The sequence below is a fragment of the Pseudophryne corroboree genome, chromosome 4 (assembly GCF_028390025.1).
Source record: "Pseudophryne corroboree isolate aPseCor3 chromosome 4, aPseCor3.hap2, whole genome shotgun sequence".
Taxonomy (NCBI): domain Eukaryota; kingdom Metazoa; phylum Chordata; class Amphibia; order Anura; family Myobatrachidae; genus Pseudophryne; species Pseudophryne corroboree.
Genome location: NC_086447.1, coordinates 76,063,130 through 76,086,884, shown reverse-complemented (window position 1 = coordinate 76,086,884; position 23,755 = coordinate 76,063,130). Strand labels below are relative to the sequence as shown.

The 23,755-nt window shown below is 46.8% G+C and overlaps 1 protein-coding gene across 1 annotated transcript in view; it reads right to left on the bottom strand.

The window, feature by feature from the left end:
• LOC134908916 (cytochrome P450 2C5-like) overlaps nt 1–23,755 on the bottom strand; it is a 104,371-nt gene that overhangs the window by 32,862 nt on the left and 47,754 nt on the right. The window contains exon 3 of the mRNA XM_063915155.1: nt 9,159–9,321. Within this exon, the coding sequence (XP_063771225.1) occupies nt 9,159–9,321 (163 nt within the window). The remainder of the gene's footprint in view (nt 1–9,158; nt 9,322–23,755) is intronic.

Below are 23,755 nucleotides of genomic sequence, written 5' to 3'. Positions count from 1 at the left end.
CAGTATCCAACAATATCCCCAGGAACAGGAGCCGCTGAGTTGGCTCCAGTTGGGACTTCTGTAAGTTGAGGATCCACCCATGGTGTAACAGAAGTTAGATAATGTGGTTGATGTGGAGCAACAAAAGCTCCCTTGATCTTGCTTTGATCAGAAGATCGTCCAGGTAAGGGACAACATTGACCCCCTGGACTCGGAGTTGGAACATAATCTCCGCCATCACCGTTGTGAACACCCTCGGGGCTGTGGACAGGCCGAAGGGCAGTGCCTGGAATTAAAAATGCTCGTCCAGCAGGGCAAACCACAGGTACGCCTGATGAGGGCAGTACGGATTGTGTAATGGTTAGCATTACTGCCTCACAGCATTGAGGTTGTGGGTTCGAATCCCACCATGGCGCAAACTGTGCGGAGTTTGTATATTCTCCCCGTGCTTGCATGGGTTTCCTCTGGGTACTCCGGTTTCCTCCCACATTCCCAACAAAATTAACCCTAGTGTGTGTGTGTGTGTGTGTGTGTGTGTGTGTGTGTGATTGTAAGCTCCACTGGGAGCAGGGACTGATGTGAATGGTCAAATATTCTCTGTAAAGCGCTGCAGAATATGTGTGCACTAAATAAATAACTGGTAATATATAATAATAATAATAATAATAATAATAATAATAATAATAAATGAGATGGCCGAAATCACAATATGGAGGTAGGTGTCCTTGATATCCAAGGAGACCATGAATTCCTGTTCCTCCAGGCCCACAATCACAGCTCATAGGGATTCCATCTTGAACTTGAACACCTTCAAATAAGGATTCAGGGATTTTAGATTTAAAATGGGTCTTACCGAACAATCCGGTTTCGGTACCACAAATAGGTTTGAGTAAAACCCCTTGCCGCGTCGATGTTATTGGTACTGGTACAACAACATGAGACTGAACCAACTTTTGGATGGCCTGTTGCAGGATAACTTGCATATCCTCCAAAGCTGGCAAGCTTGATTTGAAAAATCGTTGGGGAGGAGTACAGTCGAAATCCAGCTTGTAGCCTTGAGAAACAAGATTTATGACCCAGGTATCCTGGCAGGAGGTCTCCCAGATGCGGCTGAAGTGACACAGTCGAGCTCCCACCTCGAGATCCCCTCAGGTTGGGTGGGCACCGTCATGCTGAGGCCTTAGCGGAAGCAGAACCGGTGGTGCTTGCAGGCTTTCTAGACTTACCTCTGGTGCCTATAGTCGCATTGGAGGCACCTCTGGCTTTAGATCAAAATCTGTGAGAAAAAAAAGACTGGACAGATGGCCCTGGGTAGAAACGTCTCGCCGGCGGGGCAACTGAGGGGAGAAGCGTGTATTTCCCAGCCGTAACTTTGGAAATCCAGGTATCCAAATCAACCCCAAATAGCTATTCCCCAGAAAAAGGGAGGGAATCCACACTTTGTTTGCATTCTGTGTCTGCAATCCACTGACGCAGCCATAAGGCCAAGCGTGCCGAAACTGCCATGGCAGAAATCTTAGCATTTATGTTCCCCATCTCCTTGAGCAAATCACAGAGGACACGTGTAGTGTCCTGAATGTGTTTTAGGAGGGTTACAATAGTAACCAAGGGCATATCCCCCGAGAGGACCCCTGAATTTGAGTGGCCCAGGAATGAATGGCATGGGTCATCCAGCAACCCGCAATGACCAGCCTTTGTGATATACCCGCTGCTGTGTATGTCGACTTTAGTGTAGTCTCTATCTTTCTATCCCCAGGGGGTTCCTCCCAAACTTTTCTACCTTCAGGAGCAAATGGGAGAGTGCGCAAAAACTTTTTGGACACTTGGAACATTTGGTCTGGATTTTTCTAGGCCTCCTTGAATAGGACATCTAACTCTGCAGAGTCAGGGAAAGTGATATTAGGCTTGTTATGTACAAAGAAAAACGACTAGTGTGATGCAGCGTCCTCTAGAGGGAGCTTTAACACGTCCCGTAGAGCCAGAATTAAGGGTTCAATACCCTGAGCAGAATCAAGATCTCCACTAACGGGATCCAGGTCATCCCCATCCTCCTGTATATCATCATTTGTATCAGATAGTAGACCAGGTAACCCAAGCTTCCGTGGACCTGCATCAGAGTGGGGGGGGGCTGTGCATCTGCCCTAGCAGCTAAATCTGCAACAGCTTGTTGTAGTAGCAGAGTTTTCTGCACATTAGCAGTGAGCTGGGATGACATACAGATGTATCCTCATACACCGTTGCTCATAGCGCACTATTTAGGGTCCTGAATCGCGAGTTGTAATAACGTTATGGCGTGCGTTGTGTCCCACGTGATGTAATACACATTTTCACCGCTAGGTGGCGAATGCTCCATGTTAAGCACGGTGTCGCACGTTCACTAAGAGTAGAACACATCATATATTTACCTGGAGAGCCTGCTCATATCGTGGTCAGCAGTGGGATAATAGTTACAGTGTCCGCTTGCAATGCGTACATCCCGTGTTCGAATCCTGTTGAGACCAGAAATTATTTTTTTTGTGAATTTATTTAATGTCATTTTTACGGTGCGTGTCTCCTGTATTTATTTGGGTATTTTTTTCCAGTAGAACTACAGGTATCAGCGGGCCTGTTTTTCTCCCGCATGCTGGTACTTGTGGTTCTCCAAGTACCAGCTTGCTGGGACTTGTAGTACTACTGGAAAAAACAATATTCTTTCAATTTTCTGAAGGCTATCAGCCCCCCATCCGCAGCCTTTGGATGGGGGGGACAGCCTCGGGCTTCACCCCTGGCCCTTGGGTGGCTGGGGGGGGACCCCTTGATTGAAGGGGTCCCCACTCCACCAGGGTACCCCGGCCAGGGGTGACTAGTTGGATATTTAATGCCACGGCCGCAGGGCACTGTATAAAAGTGACCCCCGGCTGTGGCATTATCTGTCCAGCTAATGGAGCCCGATGCTGGTGTAAAAATACGGAGGACCCCTACTCTTTTTGTCCCCCGTATTTTTTGCACCAGCACCAGGCACAGAGCCCGGTGCTGGTTTTAAAAATACGGGGGATCCCCTGTCAGTTTTTCCCCCGGATTTTTAGAACCAGGACCGGCTCGAAGAGCCCGAGGCTGGTTATGCTTTGGAGCGGGGACCCCACACATTTTTTTTTCTGACTTTTCCCAAAAAAATGTTTTATTCTGGTCCCGCTAGGATTCGAATACCGTCAGCCAATCAGCAGGTAGCGCTACGAAGGGTCCGTTGGCTATTTGAGGTTTTCGCCATAGAGTTTAGGAAAAATGACATCTGGTGGACAGAAAGTAGAATGCATGTTACAATTATAACGTGACGTCACATTTACAACGCATCTAATAACGGGAGTTATAGCGCAAGGAGCAGGCGCGAGTTGCATGGCGCCCGCCATGCGGTACGCAGCAACGTTATATCAGGACATATCTGTATCTGACATCATAGTTTTAAGAGACCCTAACCAGTGGGGCTCTGGATCCTCTCCCCCAAGCCCTTCACTGGTTTGTGAAGAATGACTGCATTGCTCACAGGAAACAGAGTCAGTAGATAATTGAGAGAATCTGGTGTGGCATACACTGCACAATTTGTGTTTACCCATGTTTCACAGTAAGCACAACAACATACACATACACACAGACACTGAGATTGCAAGCTTGCCCTACTGTATGTGAGAGCAGTGCTGGATCCAGGGGGGGGGGGGGGGGGGGCACTCGGGCCCATGCCCCCCCTGTCATTTGTGGCTTCCCCCCCCGTCCCCCCCGCGGCGTTGGCGCCGCACAGGGAGATGACAGGCGCCCGCTGAGATTGTGTTACCAGCGGGCACCCGTCTCCCTGCACAGCGGTAGCCGGAGGCAGCGACTTCCGGCGCTGTCACTGCTCCGTGCGCTATGGGAGAGACGTCAGTCATGACGTCTCTCTCATAGTACTGAGGAGAGGACGCCAGCCAGAAGGAGGACTGCAGCGGCGTGGGAACGGGGCTCGGTAAGTATTATGTTTTTTTCTTCCTTAATGCAGCGGGGGCATCTCCTGGGGGAAACTATGGGGGGACATTACTACTGGGGGGGCACCAACAAGGGGCATTACTACTGGGGGGGGCATCAACAAGGGGCATTACTACTGAGGGGGGGCATTACTACTGGGGGCATTATAACTGGGGGCATCACTACTGGGGGGGCAGCTACTGGGGGCATTATTACTGGGGGGGGCAGCTACTAGGGGCATTATTACTGGGGGGCACCTACAGGGGGCATTACTCCTTGGGGGCTAAACTACAGGGGCATTACTACTTGGGGCATTACTACTTGGGGGCTAAACTACAGGGGGAGCCAAACTACTGGGGGCATAACTACAGGGGCCAAACTATTGGGGGCATTACTACTGGAGGCTAAACTATAAGGGGGGCATAACTACAGGCAACATTACTACTGGGGGCAATACGGGCATTGCATAAGGGACACCGCTACAATGGGGTCTATATAAGGGGCACTACCAGTACAGTGGACATTGCATAATGAGGGCTACAACTGTGGGCATTGTATAAGAAGCGCCACCTCACATGCACCGAAGCCGCACGCAAATGTACTTGCCCCTTCCATGGTGCCCCTGTAAGGATGTGCCCTGTGGGCACATCCATGTTGCTGTCCCTAGCTGGGGGCAGCGCTGGGGCAGCTTGTCTGTCCCCAGCACGGAGTGTGCGGCGGCGGGTGCCTGGTGCAGGGATCGGATGTTTCCCTGCACCAGGCTGTCGGCGGCGGAGAGCGGCGCGGCGGCGCTTTAAACTTGGCGCCGCTGGGGCCGCCAATGAGAAGCGCCGCCAGCGGCTTTTTGAATCGGCGCCTCCAGCGAGCCAATCGCGGCTCGCGGGGCGCCGGTCAATCAGGAACAGGCGCGGCGAGCCAATCGGCGCTCGCCGCGTCATAGGCCCCGCCCCCGGCGTCTGACGTCAGACGCCGGGCGGGAGCCTGAAGAAAAGGCCGCGCCGAAGAGCGGCAGAAGAGTCGTGCGGGAGCAGCGGAGGAGGTCGTCTGCGCGCCGGAGCGCAGAATAGAGTCCGGCGCCAAGAAGAAGACGACGGCCGTGGGAAGAGGAGCTCCGGTGGCCGCTGAAGAGGCCGGAAGACGTCGGGCTCCGGGAAGATGTCCAGCGGCGGCTGGACGCGGCGAGGAGACGGCGGCGCCGCTGGCCAGGACGGGCCAGCGGCAGAAGAGTTCCTCCAGGCCGAGAAGCGCTACAGTGGTGGGAAGCAATTGAGCTGTGCAGTTCCCCACTGCAGCCTTCTCCACCGCAGGTAGGCCCTTCTAAGGTGCCCCCCCCCTCTCTCCTCCCTAGACCACCGGGTGTTCGGGCATTAGGCCTGTGGGCATTCAGTCGGGCCCTCTCGGCCCGTGGGCACATAGTCGGGCCCTTCTGGCCCGTGGCCAAGTAGGTACAGATAAAGTGACCCTGGGCATTAGGCCCAGGTCACCCAACGGGCACAAGTTAGGCGGGCACTAGGCCCGGGGCACAATCCAGGCACTAGGCCTGTGGGCGTTAGAGGGCATTAGGCCCAAGTGTATTTTTGGCCATTAGGGAATATTAAGGTGACCCTGGGCACAAGGCCCAGGTCACCCAACGGCAACAAGTTAGGCGGGCGCTAGGCCCGTGGGCGAAGTCAGGCCTCCGGCCTGTGTGCAGTTAGGGGGCGCTAGGCCCGGCGAATCAGTGTTTCCCCGAGGTGAGTACAGGTGGCCCTGGGCGCTAGGCCCAGGCCACCCTGAGGTATTTAGGTGGGTAGGCCGTGCGGCGTCCACCCCCTTCCAGCGGCAGGTAGGGATTAAAAAGGGACAGCACCATTTTATGTTGTAACTCCGATAGTGTGATATATGTTGTTACCGTGCAGGGCAAAGTGTATGTGTTGTGTAAGTTGTGCATAGTTGTGTCGCACCACCCACACGAGCTAGTTTGAGGGCTCTATTTATGTAGCTAGTGTAGCGGACGCACACTAGGGTAGTTCTTGGCCCTGCACGGCTGTTTCTCTTTGCCTCCTTACAGGGACCTGTAAGTGGAGAAGATCGGAGTGCAAGACTTGTGACGGTGAGTAGCATCCGTGTACGTTTGTCCCTTGTCTGTCCCCGAGTGCCGGAGTCAGGATTGCTCACGGACGTGAGAATCCCTTTCATCACACTACGTGCGAGAGCGCGAGTGTGTGAAAGCTGGGAGGCTGAGGCTTTGTGCCGGTGATGACCATTCACCCAACCGGTGAAGGTCGCGGTCACCCCTGGGGTATCCCCTCTTCCAGTGGAAGAAGGGTCGATACCCTTTAATGTAAACCATTCTCTCCTCAATTCGGTCGTCGGTCAGCTCCGAGAGGGAATCGCCGTGTCCGGATCCGAGTGAAGATTTCCAGGTCCGTTGAGGGTTCCGGTACCTGAAGGTGAGAGAGAGCGGCGCCTGGTGAGTACCGAGTCTACACCTGCACGGCAGCAGGCACCACCACACGCACCGCATCCCCCGCCACCTCTCACACCCCCCCTATCATTTTCTTCTGGATCCGCCCCTGTGTGAGAGACACCAGCACACCCTGAGCTGTACAGCCCCAGTGAGGCTGCCAGCTCACTATATTACAGTAAACACTAACAAATTCTGTCCTAAATAGGATCCAGATAGTGTACACAAGCGGTTCTCCCCCTTTGCTACACCCTGTACCAGATATCCAGCGTGGCTGATGAATCAGGAAGTGCTGTGTGTGCTGTCTGTGCTGCAGTAAACAGAGGAAGGTGCCAAAACGCCTCAGGTCCCACTCTGATGTAGCTCCGCCCCCTCAAATGGCGCCGGAGTTACACTAATAGATTATACTGGCAAAGTCTTCTTTTAGCTCAAAACATCACAAGTGCTAGTCAAGAGTTTTGTGCTAGTTCCACATGGGGGATCATATGTCACACCCATGGTCAGCCGCACTTTGAACCGTGGGACCCCCGGTGTGTACTCACCACCGATGTCACCTTCAGGCAGCGTTAGGGGTGTGCAGCATGCTGTGGCTGTGACAGCCAAGGAGCAGCGCCTCGCTGAACAACAACCCCTCTGTGGTCCTGCAGCGGGGAAGCGGCTCTGCACCTCTTAAGGCCGGTGACCGTGCCCCCCCCCCCCCCCCCCCCTAACTCCCACCATGCAGGTATATGCTGTTGCTCAAACAGCATACAGAAAATAATAATAGTTTAAAAGAAGTTGAAGAAAACTCTCCGGAGATGTGCATCCTCTCTTGAGGGCATTTATTCTAAACTGCCTGTGGGAGGGGGCACAGAGGGGAGAAGCCAGCACGCCCAGTTAAGAAAATGTAAAATGCACTGGCTCCTTTGAACCCCGTCTATACCCCATCGTACTAGATTCCCCCAATATACCTTATGGATGCTAAATAAATTCCCAGAATGCTGACAGTCAGGAATAGGCTGCAGAAAGGAAGGGTTAGGTAGTAGGGGAAAGGTTAGGGTTAGGCTGAGCATGGGAAGGGTTAAAATTAGGGACTAGGGGGAGGGTAGGAGTTAAGCTGTGGAAAGGAAGGGTTAGGAATAGGCTGCAGAAGGGAAGGGTTGGGTTTAGGTACTAGGAAGGAGTGAGAATGCTAGAGGGGAGGGTTAGGCACTAGCGGGAGGGTATGGCTGCAGGAGGGGAGGTTAGGGGAAGGCTGCAGATTAAGGTTAGGAGTTAGGGTTAGAATCTAGCAATACTCACCACTTACTGCTGCAGAATGTGCTGGAAGTCACCGTTATCTGACCCGGAAGACACTTCTAGAGCCGACAGACCCTTCAAACATTTGCTCTCATTCCGAGTTGATCGCTCGCTAGCAGTTTTTATCAGCCGTGCAAACGCATAGTCGCCGCCCACTGGGGAGTGTATTTTAGCATAGCAGGAGTGCGAACTCCTGTGCAGCAGTGCGGCTGCAAACACATTTTGTGCAGAACAAGACCAGCCCTGTAGTTACTTACTCTGTGCGATGATTGCTGCGACGAATAACACGGTAATGACGTCAGATACCTGGCCAGCAGACGTCCGGCCATGCCTGCGTTTTTCCAAACACTCCCAGAAAACGGTCAGTTGATACCTAGCAACTCCCACTTCCTGTCAATCTCCTTGCGTCCGCCAGTGCGACTGAAAGTGTCGCTAGAACCTGTGCAAAACCATGATGCTCGTTGTACCCATATGCCGCGCGTGCGCATTGCGGTGCATACGCATGTGCAGTTTTGTAATTTTTTTAACTGATTGCTACTCAGCGAACAACGGCAGCTAGCGATCAACTCGGAATGAGGGCCATTGTACGTTACCGTTTGACCACCAGGAACATTTTGCCAAAAATCTAATCATGTCGACATGCCATTAGTGTTGACATGACGAATGTTGACAAAATACATGAAACAAGGATAGGGCTGGTGCAATTACGCAGTGATAATGGCAGCGGCTGCCATTGCAGACAGATGTATAGGGCCAGTGCGTCTGCACAAATGCATCCCACTTTGACTACGTGCATCCGCATCTGTTTTCATGTATGTCGTTTGCTTGCTGCGGTGTCCAAATTGCATACAACTCTGAATCAGCCACAAGGGGGGTCATTCCGAGTTGTTCGCTCGTTGACGATTTTCGCAACGGAGTAATTGAGGCAAAAATGCGCATGAGCATGCTTCGCAGTATTTTAGCACAAAACTTAGTAGATTTACTCACGTCCGAACGAAGATTTTTCATCGTTGAAGTGATCGGAGTGTGATTGACAAGAAGTGGTGTTTCTGGGCGGAAACTGTCCGTTTTCTGGGAGTGTGCGGAAAAACGCAGGCGTTTAAGGGAAAAACATGGGAGTGTCTGGAGAAACGTGGGGAGTAGCTGGGCGAAAACGCTGGGTGTGTGTGTGACGTCAAACCAGGAACGAAACTGACTGAACTGATCGCTATTTGTGAGTAAGTGTGGAGCTACTCAGAAACTGCTAAGAAATTTCTATTCGCAATTCTGCTAATCTTTCGTTCGCAATTCTGCTATGCTAAGATACACTCCCAGAGGGCGGCGGCCTAGCGTGTGCAATGCTGCTAAAAGCAGCTAGCGAGCGAACAACTCGGAATCACCCCCAATGTCTCTGAAATAACCTGCAGATGCGGGACACAGATCATCCTGAGCTTTCCCCATCTGCCTAATTTGTTTTTCATTTTAAGAAACTAAAAAAAATTACCGTTATTCTTCATTGTTTTAGCAATGATGGGGACGTGAGGTCTGTCAGATAATTCCTCAGCATGGTTTATTAGAGCATCCTTAATGGCATCATAACCCCATAGGATGACCGTCTTTGTCATGCCGAAGTGGACGCTGAATACTGGGCCATATGTCTTAGCCATCTGTAAATATAGCAAACAGCTGACGTTATTTGGGCTATATGCAGCGATATATTATGGCAGTAATGGTGAGATACAGTTGGAACCCATAGCTTGGAGATTACCAGGCACAGAAGCAGAAATTTTTATTCAATACAAGGTAATCTCAATAAAGGTGTTCCTATAGTAACAGGAGAATCTTAAAATATAGTTGACAACATTTTAATGCAATTTCCAGGGACAGTTTTCTAAAGGGAAGGTGTACCTAAACCCAACATGCCGAGCAGAGCTGTTACTAGACATTTTGGTGCCCTATGCCAGAAAGAATTGGTGCCCAGTCTCCCCAATATTTAAAAAGGAGATTAAATATTATTTCTGTGGATTCTACAGGGAATAACATCGGGGTGTAGAGTAGGATCTTGATCCGAGGCACCAACAGGCTAAAAGCTTTGACTGTTCCCAAGAAGCATAGCGCCGCCTCCTATATAACCCAGCCTCCGTGCACAGGAGCTCAGTTTTGTTAACCTGTCCAATGCAGTAGCAGGTAAAAGAGACGACAACAGTTAGCAGCCACAAACACCACATTCTCACAACAGGAGAATGTATCAGCGGCTAATGCCATACCAACTCAAAGAAGCTAAATGCGTCAGGGTGGGCGCCCTGTGGAATCCAGTATACCTCGCAGAAAGAGATTTAACAAAGGTAAGTTCTTACCATAAATCTCATTTTCTGCAGCGGGGTACACTGGCATTCCACAGGGAATAACATCGGAGATGTCCTAAAACAGATCCTTATGGGAGGGTATGCATTGTAGCGGTCACAAGAACCTGGCACCCAAAGGAAGCATCCTGGGAGGCAGAAGTATCGAAAGCATAGAACCTTATGAACGTGTTAACTGAGGACAGCGTAGCTGCCTTGCACAATAGTTCAATGGTCGCACCAGAGCGGGCCGCCCAAGAAGGTCCAACAGACCGAGTAGAATGGGCTTTGATGGTAGCAGGAGCTGGAAGACCAGCCTGTACTTAAGCATGTGCAATCACCATTCTAATCCATCTGGCCAAGGTCTGCTTGTTAGCAGGCCAGCCACGGTTGTGAAAACCAAACAGAACAAAGAGAGAATCAGACTTCCTAACGGAGGCTGTCCTCTTCACACAGATACGGAGAGCCTGTACCACATCCAAAGACCACTCTTTGGAGGACAACTCAGGAGAACTAAAGGCCAGAACCACAATCTCCTGGTTGAGGTGGAAGGAAGACACCACCTTAGGTAGATAACCAGGGCGGTGAATAATCAGATAGGGGGACTTACAGGATAAGGCACCCAAGACTGAGACCCGTCTAGCAGAGGCAATAGCCAGTAGAAACAAGACCTTAAGAGAAAGCCACTTAAGGTCCACAGATGCAAGAGGTTCAAACGGAGACTCTTGCAAGGCCTCCAGAACCACTGACAAATCCCAAGGGCCCACAGGTGGGACATAAGGAGGTTGAATCCGCAAAACACCCTGAGCGAAAGTATGAACATCAGACAGAGCTGCAATTTTTCTCTGAAACCATACCGACAAGGCAGAAATATGAACCTTGAGGGAGGCCAGACGAAGGCCCAAGTCCAGGCCCTGTTGTAGGAAGGCCAAAAGTTTGGCCGTACTAAACTTGTAAATGTCATGATTGTTAGATGCGCACCAAGCAAAGTAAGAATTCCAGACCCTATGGTAAATCCGAGCAGAAGCCGGCTTAAGGGCCTTCAACATAGCTTGAATGACCGCCTCAGAAAATACTTTGGCCCTCAGTACGGAAGCTTCAAGAGCCACGCCATCAAAGCCAGTGGCCAAATGCTGGTAGATACAAGGACCCTGAACGAGGAGGTCTGGTCGTTGTGGAAGTAGAAGGGGACACTCTAGCGAGAGACCCTGCAGATCTGAGAACCAATGCTGTCTGGGCCACGCTGGAGGTATGAGAAGTAGGCTTCGAGCGCCGCCTCGATGATTTATGCATGCCCCCGTGGTGGCGTTGTCCGACTGTACTTGAACAGGCCTGTTCAGTACCAGATGCTGGGCCAGTTTCAGAGCATTGAACACTGCCCGCAACCCCAGAATGTTTATCGGGAGGATAGACTCCACCCTGGTCCACCGACCCTGAAGAGAGTGTTGCCCCACCCCCTCAGACTTGCATCTGTCGTTAGAAGGACACAGTTGGATATCCAGCAGGGACGACCCCTACTCACCCGTTGGTCCTGTAGCCACCAGGTCAGCGACAGACGGACCTCGGGAGACAAGGATATCATGCTCTGAGCAGGGACCAGGGATGATTTCTTCCAGTTGATGAGCTACCTGTGAGCTTGCGGAAACTGGACTGTCAGATCCAGATGACGGAGGAGAACGTCCAGAGAATTTGCCGGGATCAGCAAGTCGTCCAGATACGGCAATATCCTGATGCCCCGATGGTGGAGTGAAGCTGTCATAACCACCATGACCTTGGTGAAAATTCGCGGAGCCATGGTCAGACCAAACGGTAAGGCCCAGAATTGGCAATGGAGATTGCCAATAGCAAACCACAGGTATTGCTGATGTAACATGGAAATACGGATATGCAGGTAAGCATCCTGTATATCCAAGGATACCATATAGACCCTGGTTCCAAAACCAGGACAATAGAGCGAAGGGTCTCCATACGAAACTTGGAGACCTTCACAGATTTGTTCAAAGATTTGAGGTTGAGAATGGGCCAGGAGGAACCATTCGGTTTGGGGACTAGGAACAGCGTTGAACTGTACTCCCTGTCCCTCTGAACCAGAGGCACCGGCAATACCACTCCCGTGTCCTGGAGGGATCGTACCACTAAACATAAAGTAGTTGCCCTTGCCTGATCCGAAGGGATGACCGCCAGGCAACAGCGAGGAGGGGGACGTGTCTTGAAGCAAATAGCGTATCTGCGAGTGATGACTTCCCGCACCCAAGCATCTGTAGTGGTTTCCAGCCATATCTGGGTAAACTGTAGAAGTCTGGTCTCCCACCCTGGGATCCCCCAGGAGGAGGCACGCCCCATCATGCTGCAGGCTTGTCAGATTTTGAAGCGGGCTGACTGGCAGCCAAAGCACGTTTAGGCTTTGGGCTTGGAGGTTTTGGAAGTGCGAGACTGTTTCGGGTACGCCTGACCCTTTGCTTTACCTGGAAGTCGAAAGGAATGAAAGGAAGTACTCTTAGCCTTCAGTGCTGAAGGAGTAGTACTAGGAAGACGTGCAGTTTTAGCAGATGATAAATCAGCAACAATATTGTTGAAATCCTCACCAAAGAGGATGTCTCCTTTGAACCGGAGCACCTCCAGGGTTGTTTTAGAGTCCAAGTCCACTGACCAGGAACGCAACCAGAGAATATGGCGAGCCAAAATGGATGTCATAGCAGCCCTGGTCAGCAGAACACCTGCACCTGAAGCTGCATCTTTAATGTAATGAGATGCCGTGACAATATAAGAGAGACATTGGTGGTCATTCCGAGTTGTTCGCTCGTTATTTTTCTTTCGCAACAGAGCGATTAGTCGCTAATGCGCATGCGCAATGTCCGCAGTGCGACTGCGCCAAGTAAATTTGCTATGAAGTTAGGTATTTTACTCACGGATTTTTCATCGTTCTGGTGATCGTAATGTGATTGACAGGAAGTGGGTGTTTCTGGGCGGAAACTGTCCATTTTATGGGTGTGTGTGAAAAAACGCTACAGTTTCTGGGAAAAACGCGGGAGTGGCTGGAGAAACGGAGGAGTGTCGGGGACGAATGCTGGGTTTGTTTGTGACGTCAAACCAGGAACTAAACGGACTGAACTGATCGCAGATGCCGAGTAAGTCTGGAGCTACTCAGAAACTGCTAAGAGGTGTCTAATCGCATTTTTAAGAATTGTTCGTTCGCAATTTTGATAAGCTAAGATACACTCCCAGTAGGCGGTGGCTTAGCGTGTGCAATGCTGCTAAAAGCAGCTTGCGAGCGAACAACTCGGAATGAGGGCCATTGTCTGGAATGTTCAGGAAAATTGGACGAAAACTCAGCCTCCATTTCCTGAGCCCACGCCTCGATAGCTTCTGTGGTCCAAGTAGCAGCAATGGTGGGCCTATGTGCAGCCCCTGCAAGGGTATAGATAGCTTTCAAGCAACCTTCCACATGCTTATCCGTCGGCTCCTTGAGAGAAGTGATGGTAGTGACAGGCAGAGCAGATGACACCACTAGCCGATCGATTTGCGAGTCCACCGGCGGTGGCGTTTCCCAATTTTTGCTCAACTCTGCCACAAGGGGATAGCGGGCTAGCATCTTCTTGTGTGGGGTTAATTTCTGTCCTGGATTCTCCCAGGATTCCTGACGTATGTCAACCAAATAGTCAGAATGAGGTAAAACCAATTTAGTAAACTTCTGACGTTTAAATCTATACGGTTTCTTAGATGTAGTAGCAGGCTCAGGATCATCAGCAATCTGAAGAATGAGCCTGATAGCCTCTAAGAGATCAGGAACATCCACCTGTGAAACAAACTCCCACTCAGAAACATCATGATCAGAATCTGTGAGGTCAGTATACATTCCATCTTCCTCGGAAGAGGTATCCGGAACAGGCGTGGATTGAGAGGAATTAACAGCCCGCTTAGAGGACACCTTAGGTTTAGTCTTAGGCGGACGAGGGTCAGGAATATGTTTACCCAATGAGTTATTGAAGTTCTGTAACTGAGTAGACAGAGCATCTGACCATGGCAGATTAACTGCAGGGACCATATAAGGCTGATAAGGCACAGGAGGTCCCATAGGGGGCGCAAGTCTAGTTACCAGCGTAGTCAGTAAATTAGAAAAATCTGACCAGGACAGGCCCTGATGTGCCCCTGTTGCTACAAACTGACTGTGGAGTACAGAACCCCCAAAACCTGAACCCTCCGCAGCCATGCTTTCCTCTAATGCACCCGAGACATCATAACGGCGCACAACGTAATCTGTCCCAGACCCATTGCCCCCTGTAGCTGACATAATATGAAAGCTTAAACTACGGGTGACACAGTACAAAATCAGGAGATAGGATACCTAACACAAAACCCCCCGTGCAGTGTAACAGCACAAACGGAGGATTTCTGAGGTAAAATGTGACTGAAAAACACAGAGAAAAATACCAAATACGTATAACCTGTGAAATACCTATATTATCTAATAACCCTGACGCACTTAGTCCCCTCAAGTTACAGAATATAGGGATAGCCGTAGGAGTGAGATACACGAAGTAGAGATCATCAGCAGCTATATGTACACGCAGTCACATGTACAATGCAGAAATTATGACAAACAATAAAACTGCACTGGACTAGCAATACTAAGTAACTGCAGAGTAAGGCTATGTATATAAACAGAAATATTAATGCACAGTAAAAACTGGATGTATATCACAGGGCACTTGTACTAATTAACCCTGAAGTATGCACTTGTTCCTAAGTATTCTACATGTCGTTTAGACAGTGTTAGTTAAGTGTCCTGTAAATGCACAGCACTGATGTTGCAGGCGGCTTTACAGAGGAGGCATCGCTCAGCAGTCCCAGAATCAGCACAGCTGTGTGTAATGGCGCCCAAACGCTGACAGGGAGTGATGATGACAAGGAGCTGCAGCTCCAGGGCGGCAACATTTACTCTAAACGGCGACCAGGGGCTTGGGGATGGGTGACAGGTCAGAGCCTTATCCCCTTGCTGGACTTCACCACCAGGTACTGCGGGCCTTAATAAACTGGATTATGATGTAACCCGACCTTTTACCATTGCTCTGGTGGTCTAGTGGGGTACCTGTACCAACACAGTGTCCATGCCAGCGCACGCGTCCCGCCTCCTAATGGCCGCGCCGGATCGCGATTTTCAGCAAGTCCCGCCTGGGGGACCCTCTTACCTCCTCCCTGAGTGCAGCCACGCGATCCTGGAGAACTTCGGCCAGTGTGTGTGCCCTGGGTGAAGGACTGGAACCTCCGCTGTAAGCACCTGGCAACCAGGGAACGCGGGACTATACAGCGCCACTGGGGGAGGTGATGGAGCTTGAAGTCTTCTATCTTCTTTAAAATAGCTCTTCCTATGGCTGCTGGAGCAGCCCTGCCTGGTAGCTGCCTGCACTGCAGCACCAACTTACAAACTATGCTCCTGTGCATGGAGGCGGGGTTATATAGCAGGCGGCGCTATGCATCTTGGGAACAGTCAAAGCTTTTAGCCTGTTAGTGCCTCGGATCAAGATCCTACTCCACACCCTGATGTTATTCCCTGTGGAATACCAGTGTACCACGCTGCAGAAATAGGGGAAGTGCGTGTCAAAAATATAGGAGTATGGCTTCATGGGGAAAGGGGAATAGTACCATTCACATTACACAGTAGTGTCTTTTATTCATGTTACACCGTACAGTAGTATCCATTAGTCACATTACACCACATAGTAGTATCCCTTATACACGCTACACCACAGCAGAGCCCCTTATACACATTATGCCAGGTAGAACACCTACACCTCAATTCCTCTTCCTCCTCATTATTCCTGTCCCCCCTCGACCCACTGGGTGTGGTGGTGTTGGGTGGGGAAGCGGTTTTCCAACACAACACTAACCCGTCCTCCTCTCTCGGCCTGTTCATCTACTCAAACATTCCTCCCTCCTGCCCACCAGCTCCTCCTCTTCTCAGATCCTCTGTACTCCTCCACTGGCAGCAGCACATGGGGGACAGATGCTGCCTGCAATAACGTCTACAAAGGACCATGCTACAGCTGCCCAGCACATAGAGTACCAAGGCGTCCAATCGGGGTGGATATGGATGGTGCATCCACCGGGCAAATGCACTGTGTGCAAAGCGCAGTCTGCACCACCTTAGTTATGGCCCTGATGTCAAGAGCTGTGTATGGGGACATTAGAGCACTACAATCCCCAGTGTAACATATACATTTGACATTATGATTGGTCATTTTACTGTATTGTAATTACTTCCACTTAGCAGTAGTGAAATTCCCATTGGTCCTGTGAGGCACAAGCCTAGGGGCATCACTTTTTATGGGGGAGGGGACGGCACTTGGATGATTGTAGCAGTACTCTCATTGCAAAACTTCCCAGTAACTGCAAGATATTTTTACTGTATTGTACGACACATCATCTTACGTGGAGCGTGGACGGGTAGGACATGCTCAGACTGTCCCTGTAAGCTGTCCTACATAGCAAACATGTACAGTATACATTATACAGTACCGTATATAAAAATAGGTCCTGGCTCATGGCTTATTTTACTATTATAGAATATTTAACTGCCAGTTGTCAACTGAGGGTTTAAAATCAAACCATGAAAATTATAAAATTGGGAGGTGATTATTGGTAATACTAAGGAATAAGATAAATTACTGAGAAGTGCACACACATTAATATATAATAAGAACCTCAGACTGTAAGGAATACCTTTTTCTCCCAGGTATCAGAACAGCTGGGATCCTAACCAGTACTCTTGCAGCTGGGATCCTAACCAGTACTCTTGCAGCTAGGATCCTAACCAGTACTCTTGCAGCTGGGATCCTAACCAGTACTCTTGCAGCTGGGTTCCTAACCAGTACACTTACAGCTGGGTTCCTAACCAGTACTCTTACAGCTGGAATCCTAACCAGTACTCTTACAGCTGGGATCCTAACCAGTACTCTTACAGCTGGGATCCTAACCAGTACTCTTGCAGCTGGGATCCTAACCAGTACTCTTGAAGCTGGGATCCTAACCAGTACTCTAACTGGGAACCCCCAACCCTGTCCCAGAGGAGGAACAGGAAGGGAGCATCTTGCAGATTTCTCTGCAGTACCTCTCCAGGTAGAAGAAGGTGGCACTGTGATGTCTGAGAAGAAACCAGGCCACTCTCTCAGCCTTGCACACTGGGCAGCAGCACCAGTCACACACCCCTGATTCCAACCCGTGCCGACTGTCGAAGTCAAAAATATTACATACAAAAAACATACAACCTTCACACTGATGAGTCACTGTGCGTGCGAATACATGCAGCGTGCACAGCAATACATGGTAGCATACGCATTCACAGACAAGCCACAAAGATATATTCAACACATATGTCATACAACACATAAATTAAACATGTCAAGCACCATACATTATAGTGTATTAAATTATATAATAGAGTATAAAACCAGATATATATGTATTATTGGAACGGAAAAAGATAAACATATCATGCTTGGTGTCAAAATAATCAGGGGAATTAGTGTGTTGGTTTGATAGCTGTGGGTAGGTTGTTGCTCATTGCAACAATTAGTTATGATTGAATGTATGAATATGAAGCCACAATTCAAATGAGAACAAAGACATCATGTGGGCAGGAAGCCAGTGGCTAACCCCTACAATGTCATCTTCAAGGCTGGACGTTGCTTGCATATTACTGACCAATAACACATCATGAATGAGAAAGTTCCCTCCCCTGGACCAATAACAGAAGACTCAGTCCCAGATATGTACTCCCCCAAAATACACAGGATATAGGCATTTCCACTCACCCAAGAAGCTCTGTTTGCTGTTTTTCTGTTGCTGTGTTAGTTGCTATTTTTTGCTGAGAGAGAGAGACAGAGAGAGAGATGGAGCGGAGTGTGTATTGAGGGAAATGATAATGTATGCTGGCTGTGGCTGTAATGGATTCTTTTGTAACTATCTGCTTCTTGTGTAATTGTAACCATGTAACCATATATATATATATTTGTGAAAAATATATATAAGACCTATCTCGCGCTGATACTATGTGGAGCTGCACCTTAGGGAAAATACCCCCTGTTAGATGGGGTATAATGGTTATGAACAAAAAAAGAGAGTGTTTCCCCAGGGAGCTAGTGATTTTACTCGGTATGTCAACAAATTTATCACATATAATAAAATAGTCATAAAGAATAGACTTATTTATTTTTAAATAAAACACAGTAAGATATGAGCTGTATCACATTAAATCCAAAAAGACAATCAGTGTTCCATACATATAATGATGTTGGTAACAATTCAATTCACTCATATGTAAGTATACAATTGATCTTCCTTGAAGAAATGACAAAATCGCTGTCTTAAGACAGCGATTTTGTCATTTCTTCAAGGAAGATCAATTGTATACTTACATACTGTATGAGTGAATTGAATTGTTACCAACATCATTATATGTATGGAACACTGATTGTCTTTTTGGATTTAATGTGATACAGCTCATATCTTACTGTGTTTTATTTAAAAATAAATAAGTCTATTCTTTATGACTATTTTATTATATGTGATAAATTTGTTGACATACCGAGTAAAATCACTAGCTCCCTGGGGAAACACTCTCTTTTTTATATATATATATATATATATATATATATGGAAAGGGTGTAGACCTAATAATGCGCTTTGTGAAAGCTCCAAACCTAAATGACGTACTCCCTGTTAGATAGAGTACAGAAAAGGGATACCGATACAAAATGTCAAAAGGGAGCTAAAATTGTTGTGTACATACAATATCCTTCCAGATTATGACCGCAAAGTGATAAAAACAATAGATTTTATTCACATATTCACTAAGTACATTATACTTTTAGTGAACAGAGATTATCACATAAAAATCCAATGGTAAATATAATAAAAATGCAGTTTACAATGTTGTTGAAGACATGATGTAGACAGTATATCCCATCAAGTAGTATATTATATAGGATGTCTGATGTTTTCACAAGAAACCATACCCGACGCGTTTCGTCCCAAGGACTTCATCAGGGGTTCATGTCAATCAAAGTAGGGGCCAAAAACCGATTTTTACGGTATAATTAGTCCCACAAACAATTTCAAAAAGGATTTAAAATCAAATGATCACGCTGAATGTATCAGTATTCACCATGGGTCCAGCCCTCATAAGAGTGCAAACTGTAAGATTATGCTGTTGTGGTCCCTATTTGTTATAACCACATTTACAATGTTCCAGCTTTGAATAGTGGCAGGTTCTTATGAGGGCTGGACCCATGGTGAATACTGATACATTCAGCGTGATCATTTGATTTTAAATCCTTTTTGAAATTGTTTGTGGGACTAATTATACCGTAAAAAATGGTTTTTGGCCCCTACTTTGATTGACATGAACCCCTGATGAAGTCCTTGGGACGAAACGCGTCGGGTATGGTTTCTTGTGAAAACATCAGACATCCTATATAATATACTACTTGATGGGATATACTGTCTACATCATGTCTTCAACAACATTGTAAACTGCATTTTTATTATATTTACCATTGGATTTTTATGTGATAATCTCTGTTCACTAAAAGTATAATGTACTTAGTGAATATGTGAATAAAATCTATTGTTTTTATCACTTTGCGGTCATAATCTGGAAGGATATTGTATGTACACAACAATTTTAGCTCCCTTTTGACATTTTGTATCGATATATATATATATATATACTGTACATGTGATATTTTGCATACATAGCCTTTTGATATCAAATATATACATCTCTGAGCGTTGGAACTCATACAATGTGTACGAGTGCTTGTTTTCTCTTAAGGGATGTAGTTTTTTGCGACGTACAGCGCACTTTTATCGTATATGGTAATAAGATGTGCCTTGCGTCCGTAGCACATATATAAACGCTGGCATTTTAAATATTTATTAGAAATTATCTGAACTTCTCAGTTGGGGGCTCGCAGACGGGATATCACGTACTTAATGATGCGCTGTACAGATGCAGCTGTGGTCTACCAGCTAACGATGGACGCATCTAGATGCTGCTGAACCATATGCCATTTGTTTTTTGTGTTATCAGTAAGGCGCTGATATGAAATTCAAGGGACAATATATTTCTCACAATATTGGAAATGCTACAGCGTATTTTTATTATTGCAAATCAAAGTTCAAATAAGTCATATTGTGTTTGATTCAGATTGGATTGTTTATCTGTTAAGTAAATTTAAAGAGCATTTATAGGTTGGTGCATAGGTATGATATAGCTGTGTTAGCAGGCTGAGGCCTATTCGCACACTGCTAACGCAGGCCTAAAGTAACAAACCTCCAGTGCTTGTATAATTTGTAATTTATTTGTGACAAAAGAGCTAGCTGCATGGTGTGTCCACCATTTTGTCCATGCATATGGCTGGGAATAAGGGGGGGGGGAGCAGTGGCCATTTTAGGAAGGTCACTCTATCCACCTAGCTAACAGCTGACTTTCAGTGTAATTAAAACAATCAGTTTCCTTTGTCACAAATAATATATATGTACAAATTCAACACCATTTAAAAGCTACCAATGAATTTAACTAACCCATGCCATAGTCAATTACAAATAGTTTCAATTGGGCCTAGTGAGAGTTAATAGTGAGATGAATACTTGAAGTAAGAATTACACACAGATATAAAGGTTTTTTTTCTCCAGGATTTAGTTAACTCTCTGTTTGCTACAAGATAGGCATTGAAATGTTAATTAACCTGTTCAACCACTGGTACAAGCAGGCAAACATCTTTTGATATGCACATGAGGCTCTGAAGAGGAACTGCACTCATTCAGTATGTGTGGTGTATGTGTGTATATATATATATATATATATATATGTATATATATATATATATAATATGGGTATTTATATCAGCGTATGTTCTGCAAGATAGCTATCCAATCTGAATCATATCATTTAAATTATAGTCAATAGTCATTATAGATCTGCATAGAATCGGATACATTTATTTGTTATACATTTGGTGTAGTTCTTTAAGTGGGAAATTGTAAAAACACAAAACGCAGTTCCGGCCTAAAATTTTAGGTAGCACTCAAAGGAGGATTACCCATGTGGGCGACTTCCAGCGGGTGTGAGGAACAAAGGTGTATTGTGTAGTGAGCAGTAGAATTTTGCTTACATTGATTGTGATAAGTGTGGAATATTTAGGTGCGAACGCACAGTGTACACATAGTACGGTAGAAAAAGTACATGAGGTAAGCATACGGGAACGTGCACGTGGCGCGATTACACACACGGTTGCGTGCTTACACAAGGTTGCGTGAAGTATCGTGCGCACGTTTTTACCACACAATAGTAATACATTTAAACGGTGGGATAAAAGATTTGTAGTTATACAATTAACAAGTAACTCATTTTAAAAGCAGATTTTAAAAGCAGATTCCTATAATATTTTGTTTAAAGTGTACTACATCTGGGACAAGCTATCACTCAAAGGGAGTGGTACTTTTCTGTAAATAAAACATTGAGTATTAGTGTGGGTTGAAAGTAATTGTGAATGCATTGAACTCCATGACCAATTCGGGTTCCCGTAGAAGACACTGAGTTAGCAGAGGCTTGGTGGTGTGAAGGCTAGTGACCTTATGTTATAGAGAAATACGCAAGTAGGTGAGGAAACTTGCGGAGGAGCATTATAGATTGTGAAATACTGATTTAAGGTTTTTGGTGTTACGCTCCGGATGTGGAGCGCAGCTAGTAGAATTAGACTCCTGTGATCGTAGGGCATCTAGATAACAAGTATCTATAAACTGTGCGATTAGACCGCATGTACACGTGTGTGATACGTGGCGCAACGCGATACCATTTGTGTAATTCTGCGCAATTGCATCATCATACGTGCCTTGTAGAGCATACGCAGATGTGATTTGTTTAAGGAAGAAGAAACTTCGCACAGGGAGTTTCTTGGTGGACATTCACTGGATAGGGTGATCAAGAAGTTGTTTCTCATCCAACAAAATTCCAGTGGATAGAAACCCAAAAGTAAAGGACATTTTTGCTGACTCTCTCTCGGGAAAACATTCCAACAGGCTTTCAACCTCCACTGGAAAAGGTGTGGTATTAATTCTGTTAATACTTCAATAATTCCAGTGCTGATGGGTCTGGTAGGAGCCTAGTCTGGTTACGCAGGGGTCATCATTGGAGTGAGTCATGGTACTGGCCAGCGGAGGCAGGAGTGGGTGCAAAGAGCTCAAAGGGAATTTTCACTGTCGTCTCGTGTGGGCCATTTGGTGTGCTGTGAAAAAAGCCCACAATGGGAACCAAATGGACATGCGAGAGGCGTTCGGCAGCCAGGGTTCAGGCTGGAGAGCAGAGGGTCCGCTCTGTTTATAAGGTGTGGGAAGTATGGTCCACACGCAGAGGTTTTTGTGATGAATGGGTGCGAATGACAGTGGATGATAGGGCTTCATTTCCTAGAGTTGGTGGTTTTGATCCTGAGTTATTGCAGGTAGTATGTTTAACCAAAGTCATATAAGACAAGAACAAAAACATAATAACTGTTTGAACTTGTAGCAACAATAAATAAGTAGAAAAAAGAGAAAGCAAGTACACCTTCATATTTGGATGTGGAAGCAGTTACAGCCAGCATAAAAATTACAGAAAATAATCAAAATAAACATATGAAAAATATGAATGTAACCTATATATGTACTAATGAATGTCAAAGTTTTATTTAGGAGGAGGTGGTGACCCAACTCTGGTCTCAGCCATTTCTCATGCACTCAGAGGATTATCTAACCGGTAAAAGAGGATCTGTGGCCTGCAGGGGAAGTGGCTGAGACCAGTGGAACTGGTAAGTATGGAGTCATTCAAGTACATATATAGTAAAACCCAAAAAATTAAGTAAAAAAATCACGAAAGTAACATCATAAATGGAGAATATCCCCCGCACATTAGAATTTCCCAGTAGGAAAGCGGACAGAGATGGGGAAACTCCCGGGTATATCTTTTATTTACCACATAAGAAGTACTCATTTCTAGGAATGCCCTTGTCTAGAAAAGCTCGGAAATGTTTGTTGGACCATGTACAGACTCTTAATATGGGATGAGAAGGATTGAATGAATACTTTGCATGGTTTAGAAGCTTGTTTTTTTTTTGCAGTTCTAGAAAATTCTCCGCCAGGACAAGACCACTGGTAAACACTAATTTGGCAAATGGGAGGAACAAGAGAAGTCCAACATTACCCTTTGACAAAATCTGCTGAAGTTACGATTGGGCCTCTATGATGCTAAACCCTTTTCTTTTTTTTCCTATCAGCAGTAGCCCCTGACTAACTTAATCGACAGAGATTTTGTTAAATGAAATGCATATATTGTACTCCCGCTCAGGAAGTTCAAGGTATGTTAGATACCCCTCAAAGACTAATGTTGTATTCCACTGTTCTAGATTCATGTCCATCACAGGTAGAGGAAATTATCTCATAGATACCGGGTTCCCTATGAACTTAGGATGGACAGGACACTAGATTGATGGCTAAGGTAGTCCCAGTAGTGACACAGCAAGCACAAGCTTTAAGGGGAGTAGACCAAGTATTTAAAAATAAATTCCCCATAGTGCCCAATCCAGTTGCCATTTTAATAAAATCCTCTCTACCTCTACAAACTTATCTGTCACCAACCTCTATTCTGTTTTTCTTCACAGTTTCTTCATTTTGCGTTCACAAAGGGGGTACAATACATGGACCCGACTCTCCCAAGGTTTCGAGT